The sequence below is a fragment of the Pholcus phalangioides genome, unplaced genomic scaffold, assembly GCF_987345545.1.
Source record: "Pholcus phalangioides strain wild (caught in Gottingen) unplaced genomic scaffold, Ppha-v1.0 ptg000042l_1, whole genome shotgun sequence".
In the NCBI taxonomy this organism is placed as follows: Eukaryota; Metazoa; Arthropoda; class Arachnida; order Araneae; family Pholcidae; genus Pholcus; species Pholcus phalangioides.
In genome coordinates this window covers 12,141,373-12,165,391 of record NW_028301628.1, presented here as the reverse complement: position 1 = coordinate 12,165,391, position 24,019 = coordinate 12,141,373, and the positions used below count along the sequence as shown (strand labels likewise).

The following is a 24,019-nucleotide window of genomic DNA, read 5'->3' as shown; positions in this document are numbered from 1 at the left end:
ACTGAGCAGACGTGACTTAGTTACTATTCAGTATTGTCAAGCATCTACAAGACCAACAGAAATAACCCTAGATCATAAAACTCCCTTCAAGGCCTGCATAGTAAGAACACTTACAGTACGATATACTGCACCCTTTTTTTGGCCAAGCAGTATATCTATTTTTAAGGGCACGATTAACCAGGGGAAATTGTTTCTTTTTTTTGGGGTGGGGGGGGGGGGCAAGCAATCACATATGCTGAATAACATTAAAGAATTAACACATTTATTTAGTTCATTGCAATAAATCAACATGAAAATTCACTTGCCTAACAGAAATCATAAATCATATAAAGTACACATAACTGCTGCAGGATACTGGCTCACTGGAATGCACAAACTAAATGTCTTAACATGACTCGATGCATGCGTAATGTTTGAATATGATATAGAAGTTTATTCATACATTCGAGTATACAAGTCTAGGTATGGAAGTAAACTTAACCACAGAAGTGGAAAAAAAATTTTCTTACGCAATAAAAACCAAACTTTTTAAAAGAATAATAATAAAATAATTGCACAAATAATAACTCAGAACAACATTTCATCTAAACCATCTACAGAAATTATAAATCAACAACATAGTAAAATATAATAGGAATGAGTAACTATATTATGTGCAAAAATGAAATAATTATGTCCATACACTTACGACGAATCGGTACACGCAACTTTGTACAGTTAATGCACAACACACAGAAGAAGAAAAATATGACAATTATATCATTTTAAAATTAACCAAGGTTGATCCAACCACTCTTTTCCATGAACTTGCCTACTTGTTGAACTCTATCACTCATTTCTTCGGGAAATTTGCTGCTTACACTCACTGAGCCGTTTTCCTTCAACACGTTTCTTTCCTCAAGGAAGAAAAAAAAAAAAATTTAGACATCTATACATTATTCATAAGCATCTTACACATGGTTCGTACTCTTGCAACGAAAAAAAATTCAAGGACTTTTTTTACAAACGCATATTTTTCACATGAATAGGCACATATTTAATTTTGATTAAAACTTTCACTTTCAAAGATTACATTTCTACATACTTTATTTCACATCATCCGTAATGAATAAAGGAGGCCACATATATATCATACAAAACATATGGTACTTTGAATAACACAGTTCGTGCCTGTCAATTTCCTCATTGAAACGTCTCTAAATATTGCAATTAATTTTCTTTTAAAGACTAAAAAAAAGAACTCTTCTAAAGATAGATAAAGATTAAATTATTTATTTCATTAATTCTGAATTTATTTATTTCATTAATGCTGAAAAAATTTATTTCGTTAATGCTGAAAAAATTTCTTTCGTTAATGCTGAAAAAATTTCTTTCGTTAATGCTGAAAAAATTTCTTTTGTTAATGCTGGAATAATTTCTTTCATTAATTCTGGAATTTTTTCATCGATTCTGGAATAATTGCTTTCATTACTTTTGGAATAATTGCTTTCATCAATTCTGGATTTGTTTCTTTCACTAATGCTGAAATTCTTTCTTTCACTAATGCTGAAATTCTTTCTTTCATTAATGCTGAATTCTTTTATTGATTCTAAAATTATTTCATTAATTCTGGAATTATTGCTTTATTAATTTTGTAATTATCTTTCATTAATTTTGGAATAATCTTTCATTAATTCTGTAAATTTGTTCTTTCATTAATTCTGTAAATTTGTTCTTTCATTAATTCTTTAATTCTGGAACTATCTCTTTCATTAATTTTGGAATCATATCATCGATACTGAAATTATTTCTTTCATTAATTGTTTTAAACTCCTTTAAACAACTATGGATGCCATTAGAAAATAACGGAGATGCGCGACATTCAACGCGTCACGTGATCTTCCACGGAATGATGTAGACCACTGACGTCATACCAATACCAGTGCCGGTACTAGAATGCGGGGGGTGGGGGGGGGGGAACTGCCCCAGGTGGCAATTTTTAAGTGAACACCGTTATAAAATTATCAAATTCCGAATTGGTGGGCACAGCAAGACAATACAAAAATCCTAGTTATGGCCCTGCGTCATACTCCCTCCAGTAATATAAGCTCAATGGATTTCAGCGCCGATTCACCCATTGAAGCACAGCTTGCATTTTTGTCTGGCACACTCAGCAACCAATCTTGATAGAAGGGATTTTTCAGCCACAAGTAATTAAAAGTACACACACTTGCTACTCATTTTTTGTTTTCTTCCTTTAAAGAATCTTGTACAAGCGCTTCACATCACTCCTAAATAAATATTTTGTTGACAGCATGGGCGGAGGAGGGGGGGCCCAGCGTGAAATGTGAAGTTGACTGATCTAATGCATATATGAATTGACATCGTCATCGTGGCCCCACCCCCCAGACTTCCAAGTCAATCTCCGCCTATGGTTGACAGTAATCAGAGGAAGATATAGAAGTGGGAAAAAACCCAGCCTACAGTATAAAGCCGAGCTCCCGTGAGGGTGAGAGCATGCCGCCGGCGATTTACATATTGCGTCGGGCCGAGCGGTTCCACTTGCAGAGAGAATAAAAAGGGAAAAAACATTCCAACATATGTTTTTGGCGCCGCATGAACCGAACTGGATCATTTCGCGTCGACAGAAACGTGTTACATAATCACACTACGCGTTTGCATATTCCTACCGTGGCGCATCAGCTACTCTGTCATCTGCATGCTCCAGTTTGAAGGGAAGCATCGAGCTCGATGAAGGGAAGTGAAAGAAAATAAAAATGCAGAGAAGATCGGTAAAACAAGTGGCGCACACCGCATTTGACTCCTCCAGAAGCAGTCGGCCAATCACGCCCAACGTAAACCACTGCCATGAGGCTTGTTGCGGTCTCTAGGAAAACAGTTGAACTTGTTTTCTTATTATTGGTGAGTGGACGCCGTGTCATACTGGGCGATTCACTTTGCACGCGGCACAGAAAACCTGCTCCTACGAAAACCCGGCTTAAGAATAATGGGGGAAAAACGTGCTTTAAATCCAATTATCCAGCGTTATTGGCTGCTAAGGCTTTTTCCCTGTGCTTTGCACTTTTTTAAGGACGTCACTTACGGAGTAAAAAAAAAAGTGGCGAAAACTATTTCGGAAAACACAAATTTCTCAAGGACTCTCACAGAATTCTTAAAAAAAAATTTCTTTTTCAAGGACTCTTATGGATTTTCAAGGATTTTCAAGGTCTTGAAAATGAACTTTTTTTTTCAAGGACTTTTCAAGGTTTTCAAGGAATGTACGAACCATGTTACATTTAAAATTAATTCAGAAACGCAGTTGAATCCTGATTCAATGGCACCATTTATTTTGCAGAAATCTGGCAGTATAACAAGTTTGTAGCGAAATCGAATCACAATTGAAATGTGTAATCCTTCTTTATAAAAAATATTTGTTTTTTTCTGGAAATTTTTTGGAAATTTCTGGTGCTAAGTGGGGCTTGCACGGCATCTGGGTATGCTGTAACAAGATTTGGTTGTAATTTACTAAAGCCCAGCGAAATACAATATAAAATCAGCAGTGTGATTGATAATGGTCAATTAAAATGAAACTTCTCTATCTCAAAACTGACTAGAGAGAAAAAATGATTTTGAGACAGAGTATCTGATCTGAGATACATATATTTTTTGAGTAAAAAAGAAAAATATGCCGGGAAAGGGGGAATTCATTTGAGAAAACTAATTACTATAAGGAACAAGTATGAGGACAAGATGGCGTTCGTGTTGAAAAATTCGACAATTGAGGAGCAGCAAGGTGTTATCCGATTTCTGACAGCGGAAGGTGAGAAACCGGCAGCTATTCATCGCCGGATGGCGACAGTTTACGGGGAGGAATGAGTCTCTGACAAGTCTGTCAGAAAATGGAGTGCCAGTTTTCGTGCAGGCCGTGAGAGTGTGGGTGATGACCCGAGACCAGGCCAAGCAAACACTGTCATCACGAGCGATCTCATCGACAAGGTGGACGACCTAGTGAGAAGTGATCGGCGTGTCACATTGCGAATGTTGGCAGTGAAGGTGGATGTCAGCTATGGAACCGTGTCGACAATTGTTCACGACAGGTTGCGATATCGGAAGGTGTGTGCCGCTTCGGTTCCGAAGCAGCTCACCGACCAGCAAAAAGAACTGCGTATGGGGCTAGCACTGCAACATCTGTTTCGGTATCAGGAAGACCCCGCTTTCATGGAGCGGATCGTCACAGGTGATGAGACCTGGTGCCATCACTACGAGCCAGAGACAAAGCGGGACAGCATGCAGTGGAAGCATGTGTCGTCACCTCCCCCTAAAAAGTTCAAAGCCGTGCCGTCAGCAGGCAAGGTGTTGCTCATTGTCTTTTTCGACGTTCAACGTCCGCTACTTGTGGAATTCCTCAAGCACAGAAAAACCATTAACTCCGATGTGTACTGTGAGACACTCCGACGCCTACGCAGGTCCATCAAGAACAAAAGACCAGGGCTGCTCACGAAGGGTGTGGTTCTGCTCCATGATAACGCGCGTCCACACGTCTCCAAAGTCACACACACACACACACACATGGAACTGGCCAAGTTCAAGTGGGAGCCGTTGGAACATCCGCCCTACAGTCCGGAGACATGTCGCCCTGCGATTTCCATGTGTTTGGTCCACTGAAGAAACGCCTGAAAGGGAAGCGCTTCAACTCGGACGACGTACTCAAGGACGCTGTGAAGGACTGGGTCTCGTCACGGCCACAGGAATTCTGGGAACAAGGAATCCTGCAGCTTGTTCATCAGTGGGATCCTTGTGCTCAGGCCTATGGTGTATATTTTAATAAAGTCTACATTTGTACCCACCGTGTCGTTTCGTACCTTTTCATTTGATCACCCCTTATAAATAAACTAATTACTTGTATATTCATACTTAATACCACTTACATGGCGTTAGCAAAATCCTCATAATCACGGTTTGACTGATTTACTCAGAACTAATTTTTCCCAGCATAAACAATATTGTTGCACATTTTACACATGCACCAATATACAGATAAAGTTTCCCTTCCTAGACTTAAGCTAGATTATTTTTCATTCTTTTTTCCTGCATTAATTTTCAGTTTTTCTCATTATTATTGAAATTGGAAGGGTACTCACAGAAGACCATACATGTACTCAACCCATTGCCCGTGGGCCAAATGATTGTCAAATAGAGATAATCCAAATTTGTTGCCAAATGACTATAGAATAGAGATAATCCAAATTTGTTGCCAAATGACTATAGAATAGAGATAATCCAAATTTGTTGCCAAATGACTATCGAATAGAGATAATCTAAATTTGTTGCCAAAAGTTTGTGAAGTGGTTAATGGATATAATCAAATGTTTTTTGCATTACCATTTTTTATGGTATTCTAACTTAATCAAGGCAAAGATTTAACATATACTTATAGAATCGCCTAACTATATTTCTTACCTACTTTTAAAAAAGATGTTTTCAAAGCAATGTAACAAGATGGCTCCATACTGAGATTCGAACAGAGCTGCAATAAGGTAAAGAAATAAAAATCAGAAGGAAAAAAACAAACAGAAATCACGCTTCAAATTATGTGTGGAAAATCCAGTAACAAATAGCCATATTTCTTGGCTTATCTAACACACATCTGTTTATCACACATTTTCAAGGAAAAAAATGAAGCCTTCAAATAATAATTATTTTTTGACTACTCTGTAAACAGATATTTGTATTAAAACTGATACTAAATGCTCTGAACCATTTTTGAATAGTTGAAGTGGAATTTAATCATTTTTGTATTTGAATATTATATAATAATGTTTTCTCAACAGTTATCTTTTGAATTTAAGTGTGTGTGTGCAAGCCCACAAAATTGTGTTTTTAAAAATGTAAGAGCTGTGGCATACAGGCCAAGAAACATGGTTCATTAAGATGCAGTCAAACCTCAGTAACCACAAAACTGCAAACATAATAAAAAACATGCATTTGTTCGCAACATATTTCAAAATTTTATCAGATTAACATAGAAATTTGGTTGAAGCAGAATAATTCCCCGGTTTCTTCAGTTTTACATCAGTGAGGTTCGACCATATTCATACAAATATATTATTACCCTTGTGTGCAAACTTATAAATCTGATTAGCAGAATTGTACAGTAGACTCAATAATCCAGCCATGCGTTAATCTGGCCCATACAGTAATCCAGCGTTTTGAGCATAAAGAGAAAAACATGTAACTGTATGTCTGTGCACAGAAGTTTATATTATTTGAATGGTTTCGACTTCTAGTAATCCAGCGATTTCAATAATCCAACACACCCTGGTCTGATATTTGCCGGGTTAGCGAGAGTCCACTGTATTTATTATTTTGATTTGAAACAGAACTTGTTTATTTTCACAAATAAAAGAGTTGAGATAGCTACACTTTCGATATGCATATAAATTGTAGTTTCATGTACTGAATACCTTTTTTTTAAAATTTATTTGAGCAATACCATTATTCCCTTGAGTTATTGTGTTACTAGATACTGCAATCAAGTCATGAAATCAATATTTTCACAAGAATATAAAATTGAGTGAAACAAATTTTGATCAAAACATTTTTTTATGCCAGGCTATTGGTAATTACAAGCCAAATAAAACACAGCCTCAGTGATAAAGACACCTTCTTACCAATATAATTGAAACTGATTTAATCGTAAGAATAAAAATTAGATTGCAGTCTCAGTTCTTGATTCTTTCTAAACATAATTAATTTCATAAGCTTGCATTAATATCATTCTATAAATCACTAAACCCTTTTTAAAATACATCTTTTCATAAAAGGGCTTTTGTTAATATCCAGCATGTGTAAGGTGCAGTGGGAGAAATAATAAAAATTATAAAATAATAATTATTATAAAAGCTTTACAAAATAACTGGTCTCATAATTGTTAAAATAAGAGGCTTTTAAGAAGGCAAGCTATCTTGTCAATGCAGAAATACAATGCCATAGGTTTGGCGAGATAGATTATCAATCCAGGTAAGAAGGTTAAGACAAATCAGATGTAGAGTTCAACCTTATCCATATGGTTCGAGGATTGTGAAAAAGGAACAATGTATAGACATGGAAGCTCTGAAGATTTAGGAAAAAAATCTCCAGACCACTTATTTGAATTGTTCATTACTAACCAAACGTGAAGAGAATACTAAGATAAATGCCAACAGTTACAGCAACTATGTGGTTTCAGTAATTTGGGAAATTCGTTTGTCAAATTATAAAAATCATATGGTGAAAAATACAAAAAATTCAATAACACTTGAATTGTCTCATCACAGAGAGCAATAGGACTACAAACGGTACAAATATTCAATAATTACACTTCACTTCTGAAATAGATAGCAACACTGAAATATATATATATATCAGACACAACACTAGATAAGCACTCAGACTGGTAGGTACACACACACTCCCAGCACAACTCACTAGGTAGTAAATTGTCCATGGCGATAGACCCGAGTTGTGCTCCGTTTGAAAGAATAGAAAAAATAACACTTGAATAACAAATAGATTTACCCTTTTTTCTGCTTTAGACAAGAAATTGATATAGTTTATGGGTGAAGACTCTTTGGCACTATCAGAAACTGCACATTCTTTAGCTGCAATGAGAGACATAGTGAGTGAATTTTTTTGAAAAATAAAATCCTTAAGAGTTGAAAATCTTTTAAAACTAACAAAGGTAGGGCAACTAATTAAAATTGACATAAAAATTTTATGTTTATGTCAGAAAAATCACGAAAAATTCTTTGTTAGCCGAAGAAGTTAGCCACAAAGTAAACTTTTCAAGTCATTATTGAGAAGTGAATATATGTTTCTTGATCTAGATTACTAAAATTTTGCAAATTACTACTTACACTTTGTATCCGACGATATTGCTGCATCACTTTTCACTCTATGAAATAGAAATTTCTTATTAAGAAACTCATCTGTTTTAAAAATAAGAACAAGTTATATAACAATACATGAGTAGCTGAAGATTTTCATGATATTTTCATAAGTTTTGGAGTCGTATTTTCTCCTAATGTTTCCCTCACTGATAGGAAAGGGATTTTGGTAATGTGTAGCAGAACTTCAAATGAATATTAATAAAAGAATTATGATTTTCTGTCCTGACTTAAATGGCATCAACTCTGATGTCTGTCATGAAACTTTGAACAATCAGGGAAACATTATAGGGAAAATGCATGAAAACCGTAGTTACACACCTCAGAAAGTTTCAATTGTTTATCAAATACATCAGAACATGAAATCTTATGCCAACAAGTGTCAATATATGTTGCAAATGTAGACAGACAAATAAAATTAATGCCAAAGCAGACTGATAACAAACATCCATGGAACTGAAATTTTTGTCAGCTAACAGGGGAATAATTGAATGGGAAGTTCTATTATAAAGTGTAACATTCTGTCAGTCAAAAAATTAATTTGAATTGAATTAATAATTTTTTAATTCAATTGCTTCAAATTTTATCTGAACAAATTGATACCTGATTTTTATTGATACCCCATTGATTTCCCTTCAATGCTACAACTATCACCAATGAGGAAATTTACAAACATTATTTAAACAGAAATAATTTTAATCATTTATTGATGCTGTTACTCAAAGCAAAGAACAATTTTATCACTTTCATTTCTTATTTTCACAGAGGATGCAACTAATATTAACCATTTTGGTAATAGAGGAACCGCTAAGGAATGGTGAATCAAACTTGGTTTATTGTTTCGATGCTTTTGCAAACTTTTTTGAATATTACTTCAAAAATGATAAACACAAGAGCGTTCAAACAGGATAAATGCCTTTCTTGATAGCTTAGGGAGAGGGGAAACAGATTTATTTACAGTGTTTATGAAAGATATTCTTCAGCCATTTTTTTAACACTGTGATTGCTCTATAATTCAGATTTGAATATTTCATGAGCTTGTTAGTATTGCTTCAAATGTTTTTTTTCACTGCAAATTTTTAACGAACTCTTAAAAAATATACAAGTACATTTTTTCAACATCAAGAAAAAATTAAACTTTTGAAAAATATGATACATAATAACGACATAAAATTTGAGAAGAGATAAACAAATGATGGTATTATGTACTCTTTTCTCCCTGTAGCAAGCGCTGACTTCAAATTCGATGGCGAGGCAGATAAAGCAGCCTATTTGGAAAGATAAATGAATAATAACCATGAACACCAGAACAAGTATAAGAATTTCTGCATTCACTTTTATCCTGGCACATAAGAAAGAATAGGAATATAATATTATTTAAAAAAATATTAAATAATTTTTTGCAATGATTATGATTTTTTGCAATTTACTATCAAATAGTTCATAAGCAGATACAGACTTTTTAAAAGAGGGAGGGAGATTGCCCTCCCCCCCCCCCCCACCCTGCTCTTTGTATCTGCCTATGAAATAGTCATGAGCACTGAGAAATCTGAAGGAACAAGAAATAAGAAACTGATAATACATTTTACAGAACAGAGAAAATTTTTGTAATCGTCAGAACTCGTATTGAACAAATTTAGCCCAAGACAACTTAAAATGATATATACTTAGGTGATTTTCCCAGATTTTTTACTCCACAATCACAAGAAAAATCTCTAAGGGATGTCGTATGGAGAAGCTGATGAAAATTATCTTTAGATATGAAGGATGGCAATAACATGCCAAGGTTCAAATCCTTCACAAGTTACTTTTGTTCATTTTTTACAATCACAAGCTTTGTTTAGTACAAACTACATACAGTAACAGGATTTCTAGAACCTGGTTTCAAAGCAACACTTTCATAAAAAGATGCCAATTCTGCACATTACATGACTTTGAGAAGAAAAATGAGTGAATGTTAGTTTGGGAGAGGTTAAACTAACATTCACTCATCTAGAAAAGTTTTAATTTTATAACTTGGACATAGCAAGAGTATAACCGAAACTAGAATGTTAACCACGCCGAGAATAATTCTCATGCTTGTCACATATATTTCATAGAATAAATATATAAGATGGTACATTCACCAATGAAACTCACAGATATGTATAAATTTTCAAATGTGTGGGATGTATTTAGAGATAATTAAACTAAGCATGTGGTCACAATAGTTTCAGAAAAAATTATAAAAAAAAGTTTTTGAGAAACGATTGTATTTTACTTTTGATAATTTTTTTAATCAATTTTTAAATTCATTATGAATTCTTTTTTTGTCAAGCACAATAGATTTTTTGACAAGTAATATCACACAATACAAATACAGGGTGGGCAAAAAACAGGTTGTCCATAGAAACTTTAAAAATGCACAAAAACCGGAAAAATAACTGAAATAAAAAGTTCGCAGGGTAACAGGAATTTTTTTAAGACAGGTAAAAATATAACTAAAAAAACAGCCAATAGTTGGTGCTGGTATGAGCAGTACGGTCCCTTGTGTATCCATCTGATCCATCCAATATGTTGGAACTGAAAGATGCGATCCGCCAAGAGGTGTCATGTATACATACGAACCTGCTGCACTCTGCCATTGCTGGATTTGTAATTAGCCTGCAATGTGTTATCTCCTGTGGTGGTGGTCATGTGGAACACATACTGCTGTAATAAACAATTTGGAGGCATTAGTCGGTTTGTTATTTGCGTATCTTTTCTTTGACTTGTGTATGTCAGCAAACATCCACCTATTGGATATTTTATGAGTTTTTTTCCTGTGTTAAAAAAATTCCTGTGACTTAGCGATGCTAACCCTGCAAACTGTTTTTTATTTTGGTTATTTTTCCGGTTTTTATGAATTTTTAAAGTTTCTACGAACTTTTTGCCCACCCTGTAGAAGTAATTCATACTTATTTCCATAATACATACTTTTGTGTATAGTTCAATTTTTATAGAAATTTACTATAATGTAATTTTTATTCATAAAACTTATTTTATTTAAAAGAAGAAAGAAATTCACACTCACTTTCCTAGGTTTAGTTGCTTTTGGTTTTCCTTTGGCTGGATTTTTTTCCAATGATTTCGTTGAATCTGAAGCAAAAAGGAAAAGTGATCTCAACAGATTTTCCCTTAAAAATTACTGAATGAAATAAGTACCAGAACTCTGTCGCTTGACTTATCCCAGAGCAAGATCTCTTCCAGCCAGGGTTGTACCAGTTTTGTCCAGTTTAAACTGGCCTAGTCAATATTAGTTTTGACCACTTCAAATGGTCAAAAAAAACTCAAACTTTAAATTTTTTCGATTAATTATTAAAAGATAGCTACATGGATACTACTTTACCGCACGCCAACTCCGGTCATATATCACCGTACGACAATTTTCAACCACAGGAGTTGGGTGGGAAATGAAGGTTCCATCCATCGGTGGTCACTCCAGGAAGCTACATGGATACTGTCTTAATGACTCAAATTAATGACTGAAGAAATGAAGAATGAATATTTAAATGTATATAAATTAATTTTTCAGTAAAGATTTGCTATCCATTTCAATGAAATTGGATTCAAGTCATGTAAAAAACACATCCAAAATCTCAGAATTATCTACACAAATCAAAGTTGGTAAAGTTTTGGTCATTATCATAAAAATCACAGTATATACACATATTTTCACCATATTGCCCGAACCCTTATATCCTAAACTGTGCAAAACCTTCACCTCACTGCCATACATGGATTTATGACATGAAGTTAAAATATTTATAAATAGATTAAAAACACTGAAATTCAAAAAAGAAAAAGTTATTGTAAAGTTATACAACTGATATATGAATTTATTATAGATTTTCTGCTTTAACCACCAGCTTGACAAAGTGGCCAACAAAACATTAAGCACAAAAAAATCATATAGTACTTTTATATAGGCAGATTTTCGATTTAGTTACTTGACTGCTTGTTATCTAATAGTATGCTACTAATAACATCAAAAGAGAAAAATGTAATTGGTTTTCACTTTGGGTTTTGGACAATCAAGAAATCCTAGTTAGCTGTTCCTTTTCAGAATAAAATTCAATACTATTATTTGTACCTAACAGAAGGAGGGTTGGCATTTTGACCAGGACACTAGCTAAAAGTGGTTTTAGTATCTAGATGTGGTTAAATATTTTGTCATATGAAACTGATTTAGTAATAATTTTAAATGTTGCTCCTATTATTTTTATATTATAATAATCAATAAATAATATTAACACAATTAACTGAATTTAAATAGGCTAGCAGTTGTAGAACCTGTTTTCAGAGCTGCAACTAGAAACAAAAATTCACTCTGCCACCCGGGCCAGTCTGTTTTGGCATTATCCTTCCATAATTTCGAGGGGAGAAACAGTAAATTCTGCATCCTTTCTGATCCAGTGTTCAGGGCACTAGATCCTCCTTGCATGCTGTGAGAAGATAACATGGTACTATGACTATTCTGTGAGAAACTACTCGTTAAGAATTAATAATGGAAAAATTGGTTGCTTTTTCTTTTGACCATTGAAAGTCATCTATAGTAGTTAAACCACTCAAAATGGTCAAAACTGATATCAACCAGGACAGTTGAAACAGGTTTTCTGATGCTTTGTTAAAAGTAAAAACCCATCTTAATTTGAAATTTAATACAAAAGAAAATTGCTTAAACTATTACTACATCAGTTTAAAAGCATTTCAACGTATTTCAATAGTTTTGGCCACTTTCAACCCAGCTTTGTCGAATAGTTCAGAATACTCCAGTGTATACTGTTTTAAAAAAGTACTGGAGAAAAGATTATGACTAGGCAAAATGATTGTTATAAGATGCAAATCACACACAAAAAAATAAAAACCATTTTTGGAGGAATAACATTCAATTGACATCCAACATTTCAGATTTAAATGCGAAATTATTTGGATATTTGTATTTAAAAAAATATAAAATAGCATGACAATTGATAATATAATTACCTTTTGAACGTTTCTGTATTTCAGCTTGAAGCTCTTTGATTCTGGCTTTAATCCTTTTCTCCTCTTTATTAAATATTGATGAAAGAATCATACAAAAAAAAAGAATAAATACAGATTCATTTGAGTCTCATGAAATATTCAGATAGACTATAACAAATTAACAAAATGAATGTAAATCTTAAGGTAATCAATCAATTTTTTTTTTTAAATCATAAATTTGGCATAAACTTTACACATTTACTGAAACAAGTCTTCGCTTCTTTTATATAGAATACATATAAATAGAAGAGATTGATTAAACTTCATTGTGACAAAAATAAAAATATAATTTACTTAATAACATGAAAATTATATAGTAGTAACAAATACTTTATAATCAAAATAATCTATAACAAAATTATTTCTTGAATTTTCACACGTTTTTAAAAAATATTTACCAATCATTTTGCTAATGAAATCTTCATGCTCTGCAACTGGCATAAATCGGCAGAACATTTTCAATTTTTCTCTCAGAGCACTAAAAATAAATAAAAATACTATATTTTGAATATAATAAGACATTAAAATTTTTCATACAGCCATTAATTGAAGAAGGGGAGAGGGGAATTACAAATCACCATTTTCAAATAATATCATCAAACATAGCTGATTCAAGAAATACGACTTTGGTTGGAAAAAAGCAGGCATTTCATCTATAAGCTGCATTATAACATGCAATAAAGAATCAAAAAATTTGTGCATCACCTTTCATCTTTGTCTACTTTTGCATGCTGAGATTTGCTGGTTGAAGCTTCAAACTTCTTTATTAGATCATATTCCCAGAGAAGCTTCTTAACTTTGTCCCTTTTAAAGACTCTGTCCCTGTATATGTCTATCAAACTTAATCTCAGAGCTAGGAATGAAAAGTGACAATACAATAATAACACAACATTGTCTTCTTTCTTGTATAAACAGCTATAATTCAAACACGAAACATTTCTTACTATATGAAATACATTATAATGTGTGTGTATCAGAAAATAACTTATTTTTTCCCATTCTGTTGAGTGAGCCGCGAATAGGCCTACAAAACTGGCAAGTTTTTGCTATAATGGTACAAACCATGGAAAAAACTGCCCAGGCAAAAATAGTTTTTGGCATATTTTTGATAGTGACATTAATTGATAAATGAAAAAAAAATTTAACTTTGAATTTACTTTTATGAAACAAGTTCAGAGAATCTTAACTTACTTCACAAAGGTGAAATATTTAAAATTTGATGGTTTTTAAACCTCTGCAATCAGGTAGTTTTCTTTCGTTTAGAAAAAATGGTTAACAATAAATATGAATAACAACCATTTCCGTCATCAAGCAGGTTGCCTGTAAACATAATAATGTTCTTAATAAAACATATCTTTTTTTATAAAACCCAAAAACATGAATGATAACACAGGAGTGCAATGAATATAGGGGGCGTGTTTTCTATCTAGCAGTTACTCAAGTACAACCTTGGTCAAACACATAGGAAACCAAAAAACCCAGACTGGATGCTGTAGCTCCTTATATTTTCATCTCAGAATTTATGCTTTATTCTAAAACACATCCAGCGAGAAACCTTTTAAAAACGACTAATATAGGGGATGTAGAAAAGAGAACTAGTTTCTACAGTTGTATTACAAAAGTCAAGAGTATAGAAAATTTCTGCTCATTTCATTCGTTTTGATAAGGGTCAGTGAGGTTAGTGATTGCTGCCTTCCATATATTTAGTACATTTAGTATTCACACACACTTGGAATCTGAAAACACCACAAAATTTTTGGGAATTATGCCCATCTGAACCAACATGGAAAAGGAGGAAAAAAAATCAAATAGAAAAAAAATTGCCTACTCCTGGACAAATAGAAAAAACAATCTCCAGGGTTCCCAGCAAAATCTCAATGATCATTTCCTCGACTTTTTAACTAAATAAACTCCTGAAGAAAGAAATATAATTCAAAATCTTAACCTTTCAAATTTTTGGTTTTCAAGTTTTAGTTTTTTCCACGTCGCGGAACTTTTCCCTGACTTAAATATTTTTCTGACTTTTGCCAAATATTTTACATTTTCTCTGACTTTCCAGGTCACTGGGTACCCTGACATTATTTCAGATAATTTATCTAGAAAAAAATATGCTTGGCTACTAAAAAATTTAGCTGCTGCCTAAATTTTCTGATTTCTCTAGCTAATAGTTTTATATTTGTTGAGTAACCATGAAAAAAAAAACTATAAACATAAAAATATATGAGCTAAATTTTTAATAAGATGACTTTCCTCAGAAAAATGTTTGAAATAAAAGAAATGTGAAAAAAATATATACCTGAATAAAGCTTATCGTCATCTTCAAATGCCAGCACGTCTTGTAGTTCATCCTCAGCCTCACAGTCATATTGCTGGTCCTGAAATGATTATGTTTTAATGTCTATCACATAGAACTCTTTTTTTTTCTTGTATTTTTTTTTTATGGTGTTAAGGAGAAGTTCATTGTATTCTATATAAATTTAATCTGCTTTACAATAATACATCCAGGTAGGAGCTTCAGTGCAAAGCATGGTATTGCAATGTTTTTCAAATGTTACGAATACTTTAGTAAATTCCACATAACTTCATAGTTTTTCTTAGATTGGATTCAACATTGTGACAATATAGTAATATATGAGTCATTGCTTTATTAATATAATAACAATATTATAATTCATCTGTGTACAAGATTTTTAAGCTCAATTTTTTGGGAAAAAATATTGCCTTATTTAATTAGCTGAACATGATTGGTGTCAAAAATAAGAAGTGATCACAATAATGATTCCACAGTTTATATCTTTGTCAGTTAAACTATCATATTTCTACTAGTATCTTAGTTTGTTAGTTTTCACATAGCAGAGTATTTATAAATACCACAACTACTACTACTTTAACCGGACATGCATCTCATACACATTCCTCAGAGGAATTCCTAACGAATTCAGGACTCCCACTCAAAAAATGAGAAAAAGTAGGAAAACGCAGGACAAAAAAGTAGGATAGGGGGAGGGTAACCCCCTTAGACAACATAATCATAGCATAATGGGAAAAAAATCCCTAAAAAAAATTTTTTTTTTTGCAAAAAAAATGTTAAATAATTTAAAAAAAAAATTTTAATTTTGAATTAACTTTTTTTTCCCCCTAGCACTATTTCAGTCAAGCCAAAACAAAATGACAAATGACTTGGTTACAAAACCAATTTTTGGCCAAAACAGTGCAATAGCAACCACAGATAATTCTTTGCTGTCTCTCCTCATATATATTACATTCTTTTTTGGAGTCTTCCAAAGTGACGAGCTTGTCAACTCTCTTCGACAAGGCACAGCAAATTTAGAAGACATACATTTTTTAAGAATGACGCACCTTCTAGACCAGTTTCAAAAGCACAATGCAAAAAATATGTAAATTACAAGATCCGACGTATATAAGGCAAGGTGAACCAGATAGTTTTACTGTGTTGCTCATCATTTTTTAAATTTTTCTGTTTTGTTCACATTTTACTGTTCAATGCTAGTGTAATAATTTTTGACAAATGAAGCACTTCCATTTCTAGCTCTTTGCTGAGCGTTGTAAATATTGTTTATGCCTGTTCATGCCTTAAAAATACAGATACAGCAATTGAATGCTATTGGGTAGCATCAGAATCACCAAACCTAGAATAGGCCTATTTTATCCAACTGCTTTTTAAATGCAAACTGTTGTTTCACCTATTTGCACCATAATTTTGAATGATGAAAGTTACTGTCCAAGACCACGAAGTAATAAATACAAAATTATTTTTCCATCCAGACAGAAGTTTTTAATGACTATTATACTTGTTGAACCCTCAAACTAAGCAAATGAAAAATTAATCAAATGGTCCACATACCACACCCCCCCTCTAAATTACCTTAAAAATTATACAATTTCTGCTTTGGCAGAATCATTAATTGCATTTTCCAACATTTGTAATATTTGGCAATATATCAATAATTTCCTGCTCAATTAAAATCAATTACACAAATGTTGTCGATAGGATTTGGTAAAAAAGTAGGACAAAAACTAGAAAGTAGGACAAAAGTAGGGCATTTTACCAAAAAGTAGGAAAAGTAAAACGAGTGAGAGCCCTGCGAATTTTTACATGTCGCAACGTGTTACACGAGTGTATGTGTATGCATATCCCTAACATATTTACGAAGTTAGAGTTGAAAACAAATTTATAAATACCACTAAGAAGTGTTATTTCTAAATTTTTTTCACAACTTCTTAGTATTTAGAAACACCACTTATTAGTGGTATTCCTAAATACCATGCCTTAGAAAAAGCTAAGAATAATATCATCTTGAACTGATCATGTATCATTAGATGACCAAAACTTATATATACAGTCACTCACTTGCAAGGAATATGAATATTACAAATTTTCACAAATAAATGTTTTTCCACTTCCTATGAATTTCACACATTGTTTACCTATGCTTATGAAGCAGTATAGTAAAACAAACTTCACGTACAACTAATATTTCTTCTGACTTCGTTATAAGCAGGTTTGACTGTATTATTTTGACAAAACTTGTATTTTATAACATAGAAGCTTCATTATTGTAATTTTATTTAACAAAAAAAGTGATTGTAAATAATTTTATAAAAGTCAGTCATATAATTACTGGGTCACACAATAATTGATTCAAAAATGAATGTTTTTAAGAGGGGAAACTACAATTTTGATACTCACTTGTTCCATAAATTCTCCTCGGCGAGGCATATATCCAGTTTCTTTGTAAACCAATTCTGGTAAATTTTCACATGAAGTTTCTGGAGGATCGCTATCAACTAAAATATTTGAAAAATGATCCTTTAATAATTTCTGAAAACAATCATGAATTGATGAAAAATCAGTCTTTAACGCATGGCAAATTTTAAACATATTAAATACCACAAATTGTCTTCCATGTGCATTTCTAATCAGCCAGTACAATTAGAAAAATTGACTTTACAATAGGAGCATCTTCCCCTATGATCATTTGCTGCCCATTGGTAAGATGTAACATCCAGGTAGGGACTTCAGTGCTAAGCATGGTATTGCAATGGTTTTCAAATGTTAAGAACACTTTATTAAATTCCACATAACTTCAATAGTTATTCTCAGCTTGGATTCAACATTTTGTGACAATATAGTAATACCAGTCATTTCTTTATGAATATAATAAAAAATATGAGAAAAACTTTTTGCTATGTTTTATTTTTCATGCAACAATTGTATACAGTAAACCTCCTCTTACGGCCACCTCTGAACAACCATAATCTCCAAACAGCAGCCAAATTTTGTTCGAACCGAACAGGTCTCATAGAAAATATTGCAGAAAACTTCTAAACAACAGCCACTGAACATGGAATTGGAAAAAAAAAATGCATATTGCTGTGAGAAAAATAATTATCAAGCTGATTTTCAAAAGGGAGTTTTTCCCTCCAAACTCTACGGGGAGACAAATATGTAGCTTTCTTTTCTTGGATACAAATGCTAAATGGGTAAATTGAAAGTAGCGGAGAGGGAAAACGGGTCATTTAAGTGATTTTTAAATGTGTCATGGGTTGAGCATGTATGGCCTACTTCTGGGATTCTCAAACATTTTTCCATATGCGACTCCCCAGAGAAGTTTAACAAAGAATCTCTGAAAACCTTTGTTGAGCTGCTGCTCAGCGGTGCCCCTGGCCAAAGTGAGCAGCACACCAGGGCACCATGGTGACCAGTTTGAGAACCCCTAGTCCAGTTGATAATGGAAGGGAATAAAAGAACTATTTGGGGGTTGCTGGTACACTGTTTTGGTGCATATCCGTTTTTCTCAGCAAGCCGTCTCTGTTGTGTTCTATCTCAGCACAGCAAGCCAAAATAGTGCTGTAGATTGATTAACTTGGCCACAACTAGGTCCTTCAGAATGCCCATAAAATGCCCATTCCCAATAGTGGTCATATTTTCACAGTCCCGTTAGCGGCCGTTGTTGGGAGGTTTTACTATATTACATTATAATTTCAACATTTACAATTAGAAAAATAGAAATGATTTTTGAATGCTTTACAAATCGCAATAAACTTCTCTGATTCTATCACAGCTGTACATTGCACCCAGCAGAGATTTGTAATGGTCATTTCCCTACAAGGGAAATTTGTTGTCAGAGAATACCAACTCATTTGAAATTCAATGAAAATCATGAAATATGGGGGAAGGGGTGGCAATGGAAGTGGAAAGATTGTATTATTCACATAGGTAGGAGGCAGGTATCCCCCCCCCCCATAGGTCACTATACACATCCTTTGACAACCCCCCTCCATTCAAGGAGCACGTATCTGCTTAGGGTCAGGTGGGGTAAAATGGTCACACTGAACATAAAATAGCATAACTTCAGAATTTCAATTGATATTGCTACCAAATTTCTGTTTTAACTTTCACTTGCCAGCAGCAAAGTTTTTCACTTAAAATTTTATGCCAAGCAACATTTTAGTGGCAATAAACAGTTTTTCTTATTGTTCAAGCTCGGGTTCCATTCTCTGAGTGCCTGAATAACTTCTCTCTACCATTTTAGTTTCTCAAACTTTTTATAGATTGGCTGTGCAGGGCACTCCAGTAGTGTCTCAAGAACATTATTTTATTCATTGGTAAGTTATAATCATTATATTTCATATTTTATAGTAAATTAAACAATGTGGGGTAAAGTGGTCATAACATTAGACTTAGCTAACACTTAGTTGTTAGGAGCTATTTTGCCTAACATACAATTGAACTTTTAAGAATTTTTTTTGCTTGATAGTTTTTTTTTACTTAATTTACTTTGACAGTTCATTTTTTTTCTTTTCCAGAGCAAACGTGTGCTTGGAAAGTAGGTGTTTGAACCTATATGTGAGAAGAATATACAACAGTACTCTGACATCCTTCCATTAGTATTGCTAGCTGTTGGGAAGAGCATCAGAGTATCATGTGAGCTGCAAGAACACGAGTTGAAGATTCCATATCACTCTTAAAGAAGATGGATCATTAACAAGTCAAGAAAAAAAGATTGTAGAAGAAAATCATGGTTGACATGCAAAGGAGAGTGGTATTGAAGGCTTGAAATCTCTTGCTCAATGTGAACAACCCTCACTCTTTTGTAGATGTTCACAATTCACGACCAAGTAAAATAAAGATACAGAATCAACTTCATGAATGGCTGACTTGAACATAGAAGTTGAAGAAGTGTCAAGATTAGCTAATATCAGTTTTGTGTCTGATGAAAGACTTGAAACAAGCTATATACTGACTACCTTGCCCTCGTTAATCTCAGCTGTAAACGAAAGGGTAATACAGAACTCAAAGGCAAAATGAAAACATGTTCAGAATGGCACAGGAGAAACCTTAATTAAGGGAAATAGTTGAATTTTGACTGCCACAAAATAGAAATATGCGAAAATTTCATTAAACTCCCATAGCCAAAGAAAAAATTTCCTGAAGATCTGAGGCAAATCTATAACTATTCAAACTTTATGAAAGATGTCAGAAGGCTGTGTGTGTGGGGTGCTGGTTTATTATGAAGAGAACAAAAATCAATTATGCAAATGATCAGACAAGTGATTAATAAGGATTTATTATCTGTTGAATATCTTGTAAAAGCCTATATAAATAATGAATTTTTATACCTTTTCAGAAAATGAGGACATAAATGAAATAAGGGATCAGTTGTATTTGAAGATCCTAATGAAGCCAAGTTTTAATCATAGAGTACATTAAAAGTTATAAATTTAAAAGTAGAAAATGATTGTTTGAGAAATGTGTTAAATAAAATTTCAATGCCCACTGATTGTTTTCTTAAAATTTCATTATTATTTGGTATGACCATTTTACCCCATGCACTACTCATTTTACCCCACCCCATGGGGTAAAGTGGTCATAAAAGTGAGGTCTAAAAAGTTGCTGAAAAAAAAACTGTTACACTCAAAAAATATTTTTGAAAAATGTACTAATCTTCTCTCTACGAATGTAATGTAAAATATCAGCCAAAAGATATCTTAGTTTTGAAAAATTCATATGGTTATACCAGGGGTGCAAGTGCCCCTCATCCATTTTGGAGCAGCAAATTTCATTTTTGGAGCAGAAATTTTGAAAATGGAGCAGAACTAAACACAAACTATATCTGCGATATAAGTAGTAATTTTTCTGTGAAATGCCCATAGTTTTGCCAAAAATGGTTGGAACAAATAATTCTAAATAAATTTCATTCACAAATTAAAATTCATTAAAATTTTTTCTGAATTATCTTATCTGTCACTAATAAAACATACATTAGTGAAATGATGAATAAAAATTATTAGACTCAAATTAAGCAACATGCATACTGAAAACCTAGACAGCAAGAATTTCTGCAGCTTGAACACCAAAATCTTATTCATCCTGATATAGCAAAAAAAAGTGTGTGCAGAATATAATAAACTTAAACAATTTCTCAACCTAAAATAGCATGTTAATAGATTACGAATCATGAGTCGCTTTCAGAAGTACAGTATCTCAATGACAATTTTTTTCCAATTTTTTATGCCCTTGAACATAAGATTGTGTATGTCTTATTCCATTAAAGCATTGGATGGACAGATTTTTCAATGTTCAAACAGACTTTCTTTATTTGTTAACAATGAACTCTCTTTCACTGTCTGCGTTACCATATGCTGAAGATAAAAAAGCCTTCACCAAAACTGGCAAAATTTTGAACTTTGGGCTGCTTTCAAAGTTACAAAGTTTGAATATGTCTACCCAATATCTATCTCTCTATTCTCTGAACTGATTTCACTTCTTGTAATTATTTGCATTGTAGTGCAACCCATTCATCACACATAATCAATAGTTCTGTTGGTGATACAATGTTAAACAACATTCCAGCAATACGTGAGGGAGTAATGTACCATCCCAGCAATGCACGAGAGGGAGTGCAAAAAACAAGAAAGGGTGCAAACATTTCATTCTCTCCAACAACATGTTTTGGAAAGGTAGGACATTAATATATAATAGGTATCTCACAGAAGTTATGTAAAATGAGCATGCTCCTAATACAAACTCCTTCCTCTGACTATTGTTAAGAGCATGCCCCTCCCCCACCAATGCAGTGGCGGACCGTGCGGCCATATTGGGCGCCGCTCAAGGAAGGGTGCCCAATGGAGTTGAAAGGGTGGAAAAAGGTTTGTCGACCAAAAAAACGTGGTCAGTAGCGCCAAAAAAAGGTTCTGCATGGGTAGAAAATTTTTTCCCTCGAGCCGGCCCTGTTCACCAAATCCGGTTTTTCGCGATGTGAAATTGTTACGATCGGCAACCGCCGACGTTACCACACGACCTCATAGTGGCTAGATGACAAAACTATGAATATATTAGCTGGAGTTTTTACAGATCCTATTTTTTCCCAAAGATCTCCGAAAAATTTCGGTAATTTAAACGAGTAAACCAATCCCCTTTTCGATGTATGCCGTCTCTAAACACCGGTTGGCAGCCGCGAAATTACTGTTATTTTCAGTATATAACCTATAACCAGCAGGAGAAAAAACGGTCTCCGAAATCGGAGAATTTGGCATATTCATTCAAGGACTTTGATAGCCCGCCGGTTATACCAATAACAGTACAGGACTTAATACTTCAAGGTAGTATAACTACTTTCCAAGGTCACGAGATAACGCGATTGTGGTAGATGGTGGGAAGTGAAAAAAAAAGAAGTTTCTCCCGCCCCCCGTATCTTTTTCCGTGTCTCGGAAAGAACGCGTCCCGTGATCAAAATTTTCATGTTTCTTTTTCCTAAATTAAGGGTATTTGACGTACAACAGTGCATTAGTGGACCACAAACAAGAATTGGCGCAAATGCGCAGGGATTCGGCGCCATGGCGCACCGTGTAGCAAGAGAACCGTTTCGGCGCAGTTTGGCGCAGCTCTTGCACCCCTGTTATACCTCTTCAAAGATGAAAACACCTCTTTTTATGACCATTTTACCCCCCCCCCCCCTCCGACCCCATACTCTCTAATAGTTACGGGAGAGAAATTGCATTCATTAAAAAAATTAGCATAAACATTAACTAGGAAAGTCTATTTATATATGAAAACATTTAACACAGCTATTTATAGCCGGAAGCTCAAAAAGTACAGTAACTCTAAAACAGAATAATTTTTAAACTCCAAATCAAATGATAAGAGTTTACCAATTCAAAATCGATTGTGTACGAAATTAAACAATATTTATATGCAAATCATACAAAGTAAAAACTCTCACCAGTGAAATCTGCAGTGTGATCAGCAATTTCATATGGTTCTATCGATGACCGAATAACTAGAAAAAGTAAATTTTCAATCACTTATATAAACATATAAATAATTAAAATTATGCAAATGATGTATAAAGTAAACACAAAATATTTCAACACCTTATAAAATTTTTGACACACTCTAAATACAGTATAGCTTATCTATCTCAAAACTGTCAAACAATTTTTGCCATAGCAATTTTTTCTGAAAGATAAAATAAAACCGAAATAGCAAAATTTTAACCACAAATTAAAAAAAAACTATTGTCCTTAGTGAAATCTTCACCTTTTTTTGAAATCATGGTTCCACTGACTGGACCCTCTGCATTATAAAAACCATTAACCATATAACCATTACCATAACACATTATTATTAAACTATCCCATCAATATTAGGTAAAGTAGGTTTCAACAACATTCTACCGATGTTCTTTTCATAGTTCTTTTAAATGGTTTCTGATTATAGTTTAAAGGGTAACAGAGAATTCTGAACCTTACTGAGACACTTCACTTTTCTTCATCTCAAATTATTACTGATTTGGATTACTAGTATCTCGAACAAATGATTTTTCCTTATAAGTGATGAAGCTGAGTTTTTGAGGTTTTCAACCAACCTTCTAACGGAAATGGAAGCTAATTAGGTTTTTAGTCTTACAGAAACTTCAGTAACTAAAAACCCAATAACACTAACGCTGCATAAGGATATTAAAAAACACGTTCAGCAAACACAAACCATCAATGCTTAAAACTATTGGCCAGGGTGGTTTGATTTAAACCACATTAGTTTTAACCAA

The 24,019-nt window shown here is 33.5% G+C and overlaps 1 protein-coding gene across 4 annotated transcripts in view; it reads right to left on the bottom strand.

The window, feature by feature from the left end:
• Positions 1-208: 208 nt before the first annotated feature.
• Positions 209-24,019, bottom strand: part of LOC149064483 (transcriptional adapter 2-beta-like) — a 37,044-nt gene continuing 13,233 nt past the window's right edge. Inside the window, exons 7-18 of one of the 4 annotated variants that reach the window (XM_089254572.1) lie at positions 23,195-23,251; positions 17,659-17,756; positions 15,244-15,322; positions 13,653-13,800; positions 13,346-13,425; positions 12,909-12,971; positions 10,957-11,021; positions 9,114-9,172; positions 7,875-7,912; positions 7,537-7,619; positions 5,440-5,506; positions 209-896 (exon numbers count right to left, since the gene is read on the bottom strand). In XM_089254572.1, coding sequence (XP_089110698.1) covers positions 829-896; positions 5,440-5,506; positions 7,537-7,619; positions 7,875-7,912; positions 9,114-9,172; positions 10,957-11,021; positions 12,909-12,971; positions 13,346-13,425; positions 13,653-13,800; positions 15,244-15,322; positions 17,659-17,756; positions 23,195-23,251 — 905 coding nt within the window. In that variant the 3' untranslated portion in view covers positions 209-828. The remainder of the gene's footprint in view (positions 897-5,439; positions 5,507-7,536; positions 7,620-7,874; positions 7,913-9,113; positions 9,173-10,956; positions 11,022-12,908; positions 12,972-13,345; positions 13,426-13,652; positions 13,801-15,243; positions 15,323-17,658; positions 17,757-23,194; positions 23,252-24,019) is intronic. The other 3 variants (XM_089254571.1, XM_089254573.1, XM_089254574.1) reach the window with 3 other exon arrangements.